This window comes from Myotis lucifugus, unplaced genomic scaffold (assembly GCF_000147115.1).
Source record: "Myotis lucifugus unplaced genomic scaffold, Myoluc2.0 scaffold_47, whole genome shotgun sequence".
Classification (NCBI taxonomy): Eukaryota; Metazoa; Chordata; class Mammalia; order Chiroptera; family Vespertilionidae; genus Myotis; species Myotis lucifugus.
In genome coordinates, this window is record NW_005871095.1 from 3,909,360 (window position 1) to 3,923,121 (window position 13,762).

Genomic DNA, 13,762 nt, shown 5'->3' on the forward strand with positions numbered 1-13,762 from the left:
AAAAATAAATAAAGGAGCTGGGCTGCTCCAGTTATTAGGAGCTCCACCCTTCCCTTGTTGCCTGCGGAACAGGAGCTTCCCTGTGCTGGTGTCTTAGGTGGACCCACACGCTCAAACCGATACTGATTGTCAGTTTCAGTGAGAAATTAGTTGCTCAATAAGTATTAAGGCATCAGTACTACTTCAGCACAAATGAGGTAGTAATGCTTCTTCTAGATGTCTTTACAAAAGGAGCTGTATAACTGGAACATTTCCCTGGTGTTTCTCTCCATCTGGGTCCCCTGGACTTGGTGTGGGCTGGGGTGGGTGTGCAATGCTGAGGGGTGGAAGGCACTTGGCTGGCTGCTCTACAGGGAAGGAGAGAATCCTCAGTGTGTTTGATGGGCTGAACCAGAGAGAGATGGAATTGATCACATTTCTCAGTTGGAGGGTGAGGGAGTTTGTTCCTTACACACAGGCAGGGGTGGGGAGGGTTACGGGAATTTATAGGGATCAAGAGTGGTTTTGCTCGAGAAAGTCACCATGGGGACTCCAAGGCAAATGTCCCTTCATAGCCTCGGGTCTCACTACCTAAGGACTTGGGGACGATCCCCAAGAGCCGAGCTCTTGGTCTAAACTCTGCTACTCAGAGCAGTGGGGTTTCCTTCCAAAGAACAGACCAGACTGTGAGCTGGGGAGGTTCCCAGACTGGCGTTCTGTGCTTAAGGCCAACTCTTAGTAAACCTGCAAGCTTGGCCACGTTAGCAGTTTCAGTCAACCCTTGTACGTCCTTCTACCCTTGAGCATCTTCAGGGGCTGGCCTGCTCGGCCACTCACTGCTCTCTGGTCTCAGGCAAGACTCTCCTGTGAATGTAAACAAGCACCCAATTCTTCCTTGTGTCTGCACAGAGAACCTTGGACTTAACGGTAGAATGAATCAAGTTAGAGAAAGATTTGTTCCTGGGGTCAGGCTCCTGTGAAAACTGGAGCAGGCTTCAGCATTGGTTCTAAACATCTGAACCAAAGGACAATCACCCCCTACACCCCCTCCCAACACACACACACACACACACACACACACACACACGCACACACGTGGCCACTGCACCAGGCAGTCTGAGGACAGGAAGCCTTTCCTCACCTCTGAAGTCACACTTGGCACTTCAAGATGTTTAATAAACAATTCTCAGCACCACCTGCGTGCCAGGTTCTGAATGCCACTTGGCTCCTCGCTTTCTCAAAGCTACAGGCAGCTGGCAACCTCCTCCATCTATAGATTGTTGACACCCTGGACTGGGCATTTGATGACACCCTGGTAGCATTCCACTCAATCCTAGCTCCACCTGCCCCCACGGGTCCTGCCCTGTGGGACAAGAGCTGGTCAGCAGCCCAGAGAGAGGGAAACAGGAACCCTGGCCACAGGGATCCACTCCTCCAGGGCAGCTGTGCCCACTGAGGAGGCTCCCTTTCCCCTTGACAGCTTTAGGCTCTATAAATTGGGGAGTCTGTCCTGACCACTCAGCTTGGTGGGGGGTCTCTGTGAGAGTCGCCTGACAAAAAGCTTCTGGGTCAGGAGAAGCTAGCAGGCCCATGGCCCCAGGTAGCTCCCCCAGCCTCTCCAGGGCGGGCCCTGCCACTCCAATTCCTGCATTTCTTGTCTGCAGCTGGTCTGTCCCTCCTGGGAGGAGGATTTTGCCTGAGGATGTGGGGTGGGTGGGGAGCCTGCCTCCTCCCTTTGCTCCGACAGCAGAAAAGGAGGGGTTCCCACCCCTTTGTAAGGCTGCTGCCCGAGCTCTGCCCTCACACAGACACAGCTCGTCCCAGCCACTGGTCCACAGTTCTGACGGGAGTCCTTTGAACTGGTTGGCAGCAAGCGACATGGCAGAGGAACTGTCTAAAGAGCAGGTGGCTGACTTCAAGGCAGCCTTCACCAGGTTCGACAAGGACGGGGATGGCAAAATCAACGTGGAGGAGCTGGGCGCCGTCATGAAGTCCCTGGGCCAGAACCCATCGGAGGCCGAGCTGAAGGAGCTCATCGCCCGGGTGGACACTGACGGTGATGGTGCCATCAGTTTCCAGGAGTTCCTGGCCGAGATGGTGAAGAGGATGAAGTCCTGGGGTGGCGAGCAGGACATGAAGGAGGTCTTCCGAGCCTTCGACCTGGACGGCGATGGCCACATCACAATGGACGAGCTCAAGAAGGCCATGGCCCAGATAGGGCAGAATCTCTCCCAGGAGGATCTGGAGGCCATGATCCGGGAGGCGGACGTGGACAAGGATGGCCGGGTGAACTATGAGGAGTTCTCACGAATACTCAGCCAGAAGTGAGGCCCCATCCGGTGTCTCCTCTGCTTGACTCTGGTTCTGTGGCCCCTGCTTGTGCCCTGGGGACACAGAGGGAGTCTGGGTGGTGGGACACCTTGCCTCTCTGGGCCTGCGTTCTGCGCTGTTGGGATACCCTCTGTGCCTAGGGGGCCTAGGGCTTCTCCTGTGAATAGGGGTGCTCCCTACCTCACAGGGCTGTTGTGAGGAACCCCAAAGCCAAGTGGTGATCCAAATAAAAGGAATGTGAGCTCCAAGGGTGGTGCACTGGTGCGTGAATGTTTGAAGGGTGGCATGTGGGATTCTTTCACTGGTTCCCAGTGGGAGAACCAACCTGAACAGGCCAGATGTCTGCCTGTTCCTCTCTTCGTGGTCTGGGTGAGGTGAGGAGTGGAAGAGGCATGGTTCTTTGCCTAAGCTTCTGGGCTAAGGTCAGAGCATGGACCCCAGAACTGGGACATTGCTTCCAGCACAAACAATAAAGTTGACCATGCTTTGAATACAGCCAACTGTTGTTTAGATTCAAATTATTTTTTTAAAAAGTGTGTGTGTGTGTCCTGTATTTGAGATGCAGGGTTGTGTAGATTTGAAAACCACAAAGGTGGAGGTGGCCTCACTGGAATGAAGGCAGGAGAGTGGGGAAGTGGAGACAGGTGCTGTGATGGGAAAAGGAATTGTGCAACTTGAGGTGGGGCTGCTTGCCCTAGATCCCAGGGGCCAGGGCCTAGGGAGTTTCCAAGCCAAGAGCCAACCATCTGTGAGAATTTTACTTTCCCCACCCCCCAGCCCCCGGCCCAGGACTCAGCACCTCACTCTTGCTCCTTCACGGCCCCTCTTGAGTTGGGGGCTCTGAGGTTGCCCCCAGGCTGCAGTGCAGTCCACAGAGGAGCTGGGAAGAGTCAGAAAGATGGAGATGGGAGATGAGGGTCTGATGGCAGCTGCATGCCCCCTCGCCCCCCCCCCCCCCCCCCCGATGTCAAGAGAGCCACCATTTGAACTTGGGTTTATAGTATTATTGTGTAGCTTTTCAAAATTAGGCCCATTTGAGGCTCCCTGGTCCTGGTTCTCAGAGCCAGTCTAATCTGAGCTCATCTTGCACATGAGGAAACTGAGGCCCAGGGGGTTGAAGGGAGCAGTCAGCATTGTCTGCAACCAGCTGTGGGTGCCATTTAATGATGGGTTTCTGCTTCTCACTTCATGAAATGAGTTTTTCTTTAGTTTTTGAATAAAATTTTAGTCCAAACTGTCTGTGGTGACTGACTTTATCTTGTCCTTGTGTCGGTGGTTCCGATGCAGGGTGGGGAGAGGCAGAGCCAGCTTTCCTTGGGGGTTATTGCAAAACACTGGCGCCAGGCCCTGCACCGCCCACCCCATCATTTGAACACCTATGGTGGGGGTGGGGGTGGAGCTAGTTATCAAGGTAGGGCTGCCACATCACTGTCATTTTTATTCTCCACTTAACATTTCCAGCGGGTCGCTCCCGTCTTCCTGTCCTCAGATTCGGCCATGTGCCTTCCAGAGTTCCGCCTGTGGTTGGCCACAGTGAGGGAAGGTCCTGGCTTGTGGACTGTGGGCTGGGGAACTGTGAAGGCAGAAAGGAAGGAATTCAGAGGTCCCTAAGGGCTCTGAGGGAGGGAGGGAGGTGTGGGATCTTATCTAGAGATAAAGACTTGTAGACAAAGACTGAGAGATAAGGAAATGGGGTAGAGGCAGACCCAGGCCTGCTGTGGTGATCTGAGGAGGGGTGGGTGGTTCCCTCCAGAAAGTCCCCAAGCTCTGAGGGACATAGGTCACAGTGACTTTCTGAATTAGTGATTCCGAAATGCCAAGCAGGTCTAAGATGAAGTTTTTCAGGCTCCACGTGAAAATGAGAGAGAGAGAAAAAAGACACTTTGACTAACCTAAATGTATTCAGTTTTTAAAATCCGAGGCTATGCTCTCTCTATATTTTCCATGTTAAATGTCCTTTCCTTCATAAAGCTACTGTAATAGCAGATGATAGTTTTGTGGGGTTCTTTTTCATGTTCTTATTCTGAGAGTCCTACAAGTGCCCAAAATAAATTTAGACATTTTACTGGCCCAGGAGGTCCAAATATCTGAGGACAAGTAACTGTTCAAGTCTGTGGAGTGTAAAATGGATTTTCTTTTCTGAAAAAAAGAAAGAAAGAAAGACAAGAAAAAAAGCTTTTTTTCTGACTTTGAAGAAATATGTAGCTCATACATGAGAACAGTGAACTCCAAGTTCAGGACTGATGTTTCCTGGGAGAGGGAGGCACAGGGGCCCTCAATCGACGCCTTCAGGTTTTGTTTCTTAGGCTGGCTGACAGCTACATGGAAGCTAGCTGTCTTAGTCTCCATATTGTTTTATGTCTAAAATATGTTACACTAAAAATAACGCATACAGTGCATGGGAGATGAGACCTTACCGAGGGAAGGAGAGAAATGAAGCCGCCGGCAGTCCAGAATGTAGGAGATTTGGTTGGTATTAGAGACTGGATGTTTGACGCTTCTCACTGATGAGCTCTTCCTGAAAGGGGCTTGAGGAGGCCTCAAGGCAAGAAGAAAGCAGCAAATACTTCTCTCTATCGATTGCCCAGGAGAACAGGAAGAGAACCTGAGGGTCTGGGAGAGGAAGTGACTCACTTGAGGTCCTGAATGAGACCAGGACCTGGAATGGAATTGAGGGCTCTGAGGGCTGCTCCCTCCGTGCCCCTCCATCACCTAGTGGCCCTGCCCCTGGAGGAACTGACCCTGGGGGGAGGTGTCAGGTGGAGGGGGGTGCTGGGGACCCACAGGGCAGAATATCCTGAGTTTCAGTGACTCTTGTCACACCTGATCCTGCAGGAGATATACAGAACAGGTTTCAGCGTTGACTCCAAACTTCCTTGAAGACTTTGAGGGTTGAGCCGGGCTCCACTCCCTCACGTGGTCCACACAGCAGCCCTGCCCCTGTCTAGGACACGAGGAGGACTAGAAAGTGTGCAAGAAGCCTCTGAGCAGCCAACTCGGCTTTAGGGCACCGCAGGGGAACTTCATTCTCTGAAAGCCACTTCTCTGAAAATCAATTTGCCAAGACTAGTTCTGCAAATGGTCCACTTGCTGGTATTTCCCAATTTATCAAAAAAAAATTTTTTTTTAAAAAATACCTGATAAGAATTACAGAGGTTCATGTCAGGTAAGATGGGTTAACAGCTTTTGAAGATTTCTCTAAAATGTCGTCGAGTTTAACATTATAATTTCATTTAGTTTTACTTGTGGTTTGATAATTATTTTAGTTGCAGTCAGTTCACTGAAACCTGACAAAGATGAAAGTTCCCTGTTTGATTTTTCCCCCCCTCATACGTGTGCCTATGATTTGGGGGAAGGAGAACCGATTCATTTCGATTGACTAGTTGTACAGGTCTCTGATGTCAAGGATTTTATGAATTATAGATAGGGCAGGCTTCTCCTGACAGGTTGTCAATGTAGACTGTTGCTTTAGTCCTTTTTTAAATTCTTTATTGTTTAAAGTATTACATATGTCTCCTTTTTCCCCATTGACCTCTCCCAGCCACTCCCACTCCCAGCACATGCCCTCACCCCCCTACTGTCTGTGTCCATTGGTTATGCTCATATGCACGCATGCAAGTCCTTTGGTTGATCTCTTACCCCCACCGCCAACCCCTCCAAACCTCCCCTGCCTTTCCTCTGAGGTTCGACAGTTTGTTTGAAGCTTCCATGTCTCTGGATCTATTTTTGTTCATCAGTTTATGTTGTTCATTATATTCCATAAATAAGTGAGATCATGTGATATTTATCTTTCTCTGACTGGCTTATTTTGCTTAGCATCATGCTCTCCAGGTCCATACATGCTATTGCGATGGTAAGAGTTCTTTCTTTTTTACAGTAGCAGAGTATTCCGTTGTGTAGATGTACCACAGTTTTTTAATCCACTCATCTGCTGATGGCACTTAGGCTGTTTCCAAATCTTGGCTATTGTAAATTGTGCTGCTATGAACATAGAGGTGCATATATCCTTTCTGATTGGTGTTTCTGTTTTCTTAGGATATATTCCTAGAAGTGGGATTACTGGGTCAAATGGGAGTTCCATTTTTAATTTTTTGAGGAAACTCCATATTGTTTTCTACAGTGGCTGCACTAGTCTGCATAACCACCAGCAGTGCACGAAGGTCCCTTTCTCTCCACATCCTCACCAGCACTTGTCCTTTGTTGATGATAGCCATTCTGACAGGTGTGAGATGGTACCGCATTGTCATTTTGATTTGCATCTCTCAGATGATTAGTGACTTTGAGCATGTTTTCATATGCCTCTTGGCCTTGTGTATATCCACTTTCAAAAAGTGTCTATTATGGTCCTTTGCCCATTTTTTTTATTGTATTATTTATCTTCCTTTTGTTAAATTGTATGAGTTCCCTATAAATTTTGGAGATTAAACCCTTATCAGAGATAACTTTGGCAAATATGGTGTCCCATGCAGTGGGCTTTCTTGTTTTGTTGTTGGCTTCTTTTGCTGTGCAGAAGCTTTTTATTTTGATGTAGTCCCATTTGTTTATTTTCTCCTTAGTTTTTATTGTCCTAGGAGCTGTATTGGTAAAGATATTGCTACGACATATATCTGATATTTTGCTGCCTCTGGATTCTTCTAAAATATTTTTAAAATTGATTTCAGAGAGGAAGACAAAGGGAGAGTTAGATAGAAACATCAACGATGAGAAAGAATCATTGATTGGCTGCCTCCTGCATGCCCTCACTGGGTAACAAGCCTGTAACCCAGGCATGTGCCCTGAGCATGCCAGCTGGGCTAGTCCTTCCTTTAATTCACAGATTTATTAAGTGGCTCAATCAAATGGATATCTGTGCGTTTTGAGTATTTAAAAATGCTTTGTATCTGAAACCTGAATCACACACAAAATTAACATTCAGGTGAGCAGAAATGGACTGATAAATCTATTGGAACTGGTTAGGTTGAAAACACAACTGATTTAAACAAACAAACAAAAAATTTCCACCAAATCCTTCCAGATGTTAACCAGAATATTGATTTTAGAGAAACTACTTCTGGTCAAATCAGATGTTTCAAATTTTATATATTAAATAATACCTTTGCTTCATTGAGTTCCCCTGTATCTTTTATATCTTGATTTATACCTGTTCCTGACAGGCCTGATGAACCCACCCCTCCACTAAGGTCCTTATCAAATGCTTCCTCCTCCAGGAAGCTTTCCAGAGCAGGGTCGGGCACATCGTAGATCCTCAATACATGCTCTGGGAGAGAATGACTAGATCTCCCCCTTCTTTGCATAATCCGCATCCAAGTGCACCTTGTATTAAAGTTCCTTGTGAACAAGGCCTAGCCTCCTTCTTCAGAATTCCAGACAATAAAGTAAAGCCCATCAACATTACACTAGATTGGGAACTCTGAATGCAGTGCACGGCATGGACACTCCTGGCCTGTGGTTGATTTAGCGCTAACTTACTTCCTACCATCTGGACTAGACACTGGGCTCCCTCCCCCATGAGGTATCACCTCCACCTGCAGAGATGGCACCTGCCAGAGTGTCACGGGATTAAAAGACATCTCCACAATGTCATACTCATTGAGGAGAGGGAAGACCCCAAGTGTGACTGAAGAGGGACAGTGACTCTCTCAGACCCTGTTTTTATGAAAACAGCCCCCATGTGGCCCTAAGATTCCGACAGTCAGAGAGATAGAACCAATGGGACATACAGAGATAGGTAAGAGGAGATGTATTATACAAACGGGCTCACCTGAGAAGCCCCAACTCTTCCATCTGCAAGCTGGAGACGCAGGAGACCCCATGGGGATGGTTCAGTTCAAGTCTGAAGCCTGAGAATTGGGAGCTGATGTGCAAGTCCCGATCTGAGTCTGAAGGCTTAAGACCCAGCAGCTCTGACGTCCAGGCCAGAGGAAGATGGACGTCCCAGCTCAAGCAGAGAGCAAATCCGCCCTTTTGTTCTGTCCTGGAGCTCAGTGGATTGGTGATGCTCACCGTGCTGGGGAGAGGTGTGATGTGCTTTGCTCAGTTCACCAGTTCAAATGCTAGTTTCACCCGGAAATACCTGCACAGACGCCCCCACAAACCATGTTCAACAGTTACCTGGCCATTGCTTAGCCCAGTCAGGTTGACACATAAAATTAACCATCACAAGTCCATTTCCTCTTGGTCTAGAAATACAGAGATCCTAGGGCATGTAAGCCCTAGGACAGATTTAGGTGTCAGATCACTTGGACCAATTTACAAGATTTCACATCAAGATCAAAATCAACATCTCTCACCCTAGCCAGTTTGGTTGAGTGGATAGAGCATCGGCCTGTGGACTGAAGGGTCCTGGGTTCGATTCTGGTCAAGGGCACATGCTGAGATGTGGGCTGGATTCCCAGTGTGGGGTGTGCAGGAGGCAGCCGATCAATGATTTTCTCTCATCATTAATGTTTCTATCTCTCCCTCTCCCTTCCTCTCTCTGAAATCAATAAAAATATTTTTTTAAAAGTCAGTATCTCCCTTTCTACCCAGAAAAGTCATCAAGAGCAGGTTCTCAATAGGTACAGGAACTGTATGTCCAGTCTCAGGAACAACATAGATACATTATCTTGTCCCCTCTTCTCTGCAAACTAGTCCAGGTTCTGAGTTTTAGGGTTATTAAACATGGCCACCCTATACCTCGTTCACTGAAACTGCTCGGTTACCCTCTAGAGCAGCGGTTCTCAACCTGTAGGTCGAGACCCCTTTGGGGGTCGAACGACCCTTTCACAGGGGTCGCCTAAGACCATCGGAAAACACATATATAATTACATATTGTTTTTGTGATTAATCACTATGCTTTAATTATGTTCAATTTGTAACAATGAAAATACATCCTGCATATCAGATATTTACATTATGATTCATAACAGTAGCAAAATGACAGTTATGAAGTAGCAACAAAAATAATTTTATGGTTGGGGGTCACCACAACATGAGGAACTGTATTAAAGGGTCTCAGCATTAGGAAGGTTGAGAACCACTGCTCTAGAGGGAGCAGAGGCGTTTCCCAGCCTCCCACCTATGAAGTCAGGGCTTGCCTTCACCTCCTGCCGCCCAACCCAAAGATGACCTCACCAGCCCCTCCCTGTGCTTCTCTGGCTCTACTATAATCTGGGACAGGCCCAAACTTCTCATCCTGCAAGCTCCTTCTTGCTTATCTGCAGCTGTTCCTTATCTTGGGGTATTCTCATCTCTCCCCACTGCAGATGGTCCTCACCCCCAGAGCACTGGCACCCACTTACAATATCACCTCCGCCTTTCCAGCCCGTGCCTGCCCCAGCAATTCTCACCCTGCTGCACAATTAGAATACCCAGAGTGCTATTGAAAAAGACCATGTTAGTCTGGTGTTCTGACCCCTAGTTGGTGGGGAGCCCAGGCTTGGTTTCTTTCTTTCTTTTCTTCCTTCCTCCCTTCCTTCCTTCCTTCCTTCCTTCCTTCCTTCCTTCCTTCCTTCCTTCCTTCCTTCCTCCCTCCCTCCCTCCCTCCCTCCTTCCCTCCCTCCCTTCCTCTTTCCTTCCTTCCTTCCTTCCTTTCTCTCTCTCTCTCCCTCCCTCCTTCCCTTCCTCTCTCCCTTCTTTTCATTTTCCTTCTTTTTTTTTCTTTTTCTTTCTTTTAATTGATTTTTAGAGAAAAAGGGAGAGGGAGAGAGAGAAAAACATTGATGTGAGAGGGAAACATTGATCAACTGCCTCCTGCACGTCTCCTACCAGAGATCGAGCCTGCGACCTGGGCATGTGCCCTGACTGGGAATCAAACTAACAATCTTTTGGTACATTGGACAAAGCCCAACCAACTGAACCATATGGGCCAGGGCCTTTGTTATTTTCTTTACGTTCTCAGGTGCTTTTGGGCAAGGCTGAGAAGCCAAGAATAGAAGCACTGCTCTGACCTATCCCTGGAAACCATAGCTACTAGATGCCCATGCCCACTGGGCAGGTGGACAGAGCTCAGGGAGGACCTGGAGAATAAGCACTCTACTTTACAGATCTCTATGGTGGGAAGCTGCTGGGTGCACAAGTCAAATCTGAATCATGTTGCAAACAGATGGTGCTTTGCTTGGTGACCTACCAGCCCCAATACTCACTCTGCCACCCAGAGACACTAGGTGCCAGGAGCTTCACCAACCTGGGAACCTTTCTGCCTGATAGACCTTTAACCCAACTCGAAGTTAAAATCATGAGGAGGGGGATGGCAGTACTTTTAAGGAACTGTATTTTCCTCAACCCAGAGTCTGGTGGTCACAACAGCATGGTGGAGGTGCTAATTGTGGTGATGCATTCATTCATTCATTCATCACTCATTCCTTCCTTCCATAAGTATTTTCTTGAGGCACCCACCTTATTATGGATCTTTTGGGACATGGAGCGAGATGTCACACCAGCCTCTGCCCTCTAAGGGAGATGAGATATATGTATAAATGATCATGAACAGGGACAGTGGGTGGCAGGTGACTCATCAATGGATTCTGGTGTCACCAGTGTGCACAGCAAGGGCAGAGATGCTGAGGTGGTGGTCCCGGGCTCTGTATTGAAGGTGAGTGGGGCTATCAATAAGCTAGAGGATGCTCTTGGCAGAGGGAACCATGAGAGTAAAAGCATGGGAGTGGGGGCAAGCACTGCTTTTGGGGGGAAGGGGGCATCTGCACTGCCGGGCAAGTCAGTTACACTTTCTGTGCCTCAGTTTCCTCATTTGTTAAGTGGGAGAAAATGATATCTCCTTCAATGCTGTTGGGAACCTAAGTGAAGGATACGGAGAAAGTGCTAAGAGTAATGCCCAGAACAGCTGGTTTTATACAAGTAATATAACTCTATGCATTATTAGAAGATGAGGTGGAGACTCACTGAAGGGTTTAATCAGAGGAGGGATATGGTCAGACTTGTGATGTAGGAAGCCTGTCTCAGCAGTGCTGTGCAGGATCAGTGGGGGCAGGGGAACGGACCCTGCAGGAGGCTGATCTGATGACCTGAACTGATAAAGGAGAGATAGGTAGGACAGGGCGAGGCTGAGGGAAGGTCACTGCTGGTGTGACCAGTGGTGGGGAGTAAGCTTAGGGCTCAGGGCTGGGGCTGACTACACCTCCCTGAGCCCTAGGGAGAAAGGAAGGGAGAGAGGAGGAATAAGATGTGTGTGCTCCTGTTCCTTGAGGGTAGAAAAAGCAGGACAGGGTGCACCACCCACCATGAGGAAGCCCTGGGGACGCTGTGCGGTTGCGGAGGGGTAGACTGCCTGGAAGCACCAGGCGGAGATGGACCAGCCTTTGACCACCAAGGTTCTCTCTCCCACTCCCAGCTCAGGCCAACTTCACTAGTGGTCTTGGGGAGCTTAGCTCTGTGAGTTCTAGAAGGAACCATGCAATAAATTTGGCGAGGTCTTGTTCCTGCCAACCATAGGTGGGAAGGGAAGGAAAGGAGGGGGAGGGGGAAAGCTGACCTTGTGCTGACCTTGAGTAAGAGCTTGGGTAGAGCTTCTTAGCTGTGGGGTTCCCATTAGAAACACCTCTTCCTCTGCAGGCTTTATCAACCTGCTTAAGAGTTAAAACCACTTGGGACCTGGTGAAACCAGGTGCAGACGCACCTTTGGAGACCCATGGTGTGTTGTCTTCCCACAGGCTGCTGTGTCCCTACAAATGTCCTCAGAGCCCAGGGGCTTTCGACTGGGCCATTGATGCTGGACGGTTTTGCTTCCACAGCTCTGGGTGGAGCGTGATTGGTCCAGGGGAGCTGCTCTGCTTCCTGTGAGGGTTTTTCCATGAGGCAGAGGGGATTTCCGGTCAGGAACCCCCGTGGTATCTGTCAGGGTGTGTGGGGAGGTTGGAAACAGCTCGTTATCTCTCCCAAAACAATGCTGGTCCCTTGTCCTGTGGGCTGGCTCTGGAAAACAAAACATCTTTTGAGCATGCACTTTCAGGCCAGAGGATTGTACTCATATGTTATCATTATTGCAGGTGGACGTAACCAGGATCTGGGAAGGAGAGGGACAAAGAAATAGAGAACAATAAATAATTAACCTGGTAGCTCTGAAAGGGACCCCAGAGGCCTTCGACTCCATTGTCGGCTGAAGTCTGGGATCTGTACCAGTGATGGTACTGGAGGTGCTTTTAGGCCTTAAACTGGCCACCGTAATGAAGAGAACAGACCTCCCTTTCCGAGGCTAAAGTATCCAGGCTGGATTGACTAAGATGACTGTGTTTTCAGGACATTGTTATTGTTTCCTTCTATTCATAGAAAGGGAAGCTTGTTTTCCACTTATAATACTGACATAAAGTGTCATTTCAAACACATTTACTAAAGGCAGAATGTGTAGATCAAAAAAATGAGAACAATACAAAAAAATGCAACATTGTGATGGTAACTCTCAAGTGACTGGACTTTTGGAAACACGAATGTAACTCAACCTTCCATTATACTTAGGAAGGGCTCACGGCCATAGAGGGATGGCTTGTCCAAAGTTCCAGGAGAGAAAACAGGGTGTGATGGGGATGGGTGTAAGAGAGCTGGAGAATGGGAGAGACAGAGAACAGAACAGAGAGTGACACGGGCAGAGAACTTCACCCATGGAGACTCTCCCAGGGAGAAGCCTGCAGCCAGCACAGGGTGAAGGGTGAGGAGCGCAGTCACTCTGGACCCGCAGTGGCCTTCCCTCTTATGGCTCTTGCATCTCAGGAAAGGGCACAGCACTGGTCACCTCCTCCTCCTTTCTCAAGCCCAGTGGGAGCTCAGGACCAAAATCAAGATGTAGTCTCAGAGGGAACATTTTTAAAAATATAGCTTCCTAATCTAATTTGTTTCACCAAAGGTTTTAAAAAATTCCTGGAGGCCTCAAAACTTCTGTTTTTTCACATCAAGAGAAGCATTGTGAGCTGTAGATTTCTATCAGCCCAAAGAGAGGCAGAGGGGCAAGGGACTATTAGAGGGACTGGTACTATCTGTCCTGAAGGAAGGAAAGAAGAGAGAGCACTTCTTGTCCTTTAGGTCCAGCAAAACTAGAGAATGAAGGTCAAGGTCAGTAACTTTGGGAGAAAGTTGGGATAGACATCCAGAAAATGCTGTTGACATGAATAGATGACAACAGACGGATCATCTGGTAAACCTGCATAAGCTCTAAAGCCAGGGGCTTGAGCTTCTGGAAGTTTCTAGTATATGCAGAAGTCTAGGTAGAAGACTAGTGTGGAAGTGTGGAGGGAGAGAGCTTTCCCCAAATTCTCTGCATCTTATTCTCTCGCCGGACTCCCACCACATGTGGAAGCATCGTTGTCAGAGGCTGGCAGACAGCACTGGCTCTGATGAAGCTGTGTCTCCAGAGACTGGAGCAGGAGAAAGGGACATCTCCAAAGACTGGGTGGTGGGAATCCTGCCCAGGTCCCCAGGGGATGGGGTGGAAAGGTATGTAGTTGAGTTTAGTGGTCCCCTGGGT

At 48.5% G+C, this 13,762-nt stretch overlaps 1 protein-coding gene across 1 annotated transcript; it reads left to right on the top strand.

Moving 5' to 3' along the window:
• Positions 1–1,402: 1,402 nt before the first annotated feature.
• LOC102419808 (calmodulin-like protein 5) lies at positions 1,403–2,810 on the top strand. The gene has a single exon (XM_006088425.3). The coding sequence runs from the start codon at positions 1,570–1,572 to the stop codon at positions 2,305–2,307; it is 738 nt and encodes a 245-aa protein (XP_006088487.2). The 5' UTR covers positions 1,403–1,569; the 3' UTR covers positions 2,308–2,810.
• The last annotated feature ends 10,952 nt before the right edge of the window (positions 2,811–13,762 follow it).

What these genes read in the sequence shown, in the direction of transcription:
- LOC102419808 (XM_006088425.3), top strand. Translation starts at nt 1,570, where the DNA reads ATGGCCCCAGGTAGCTCCCCCAGCCTCTCCAGGGCGGGCCCTGCCACT.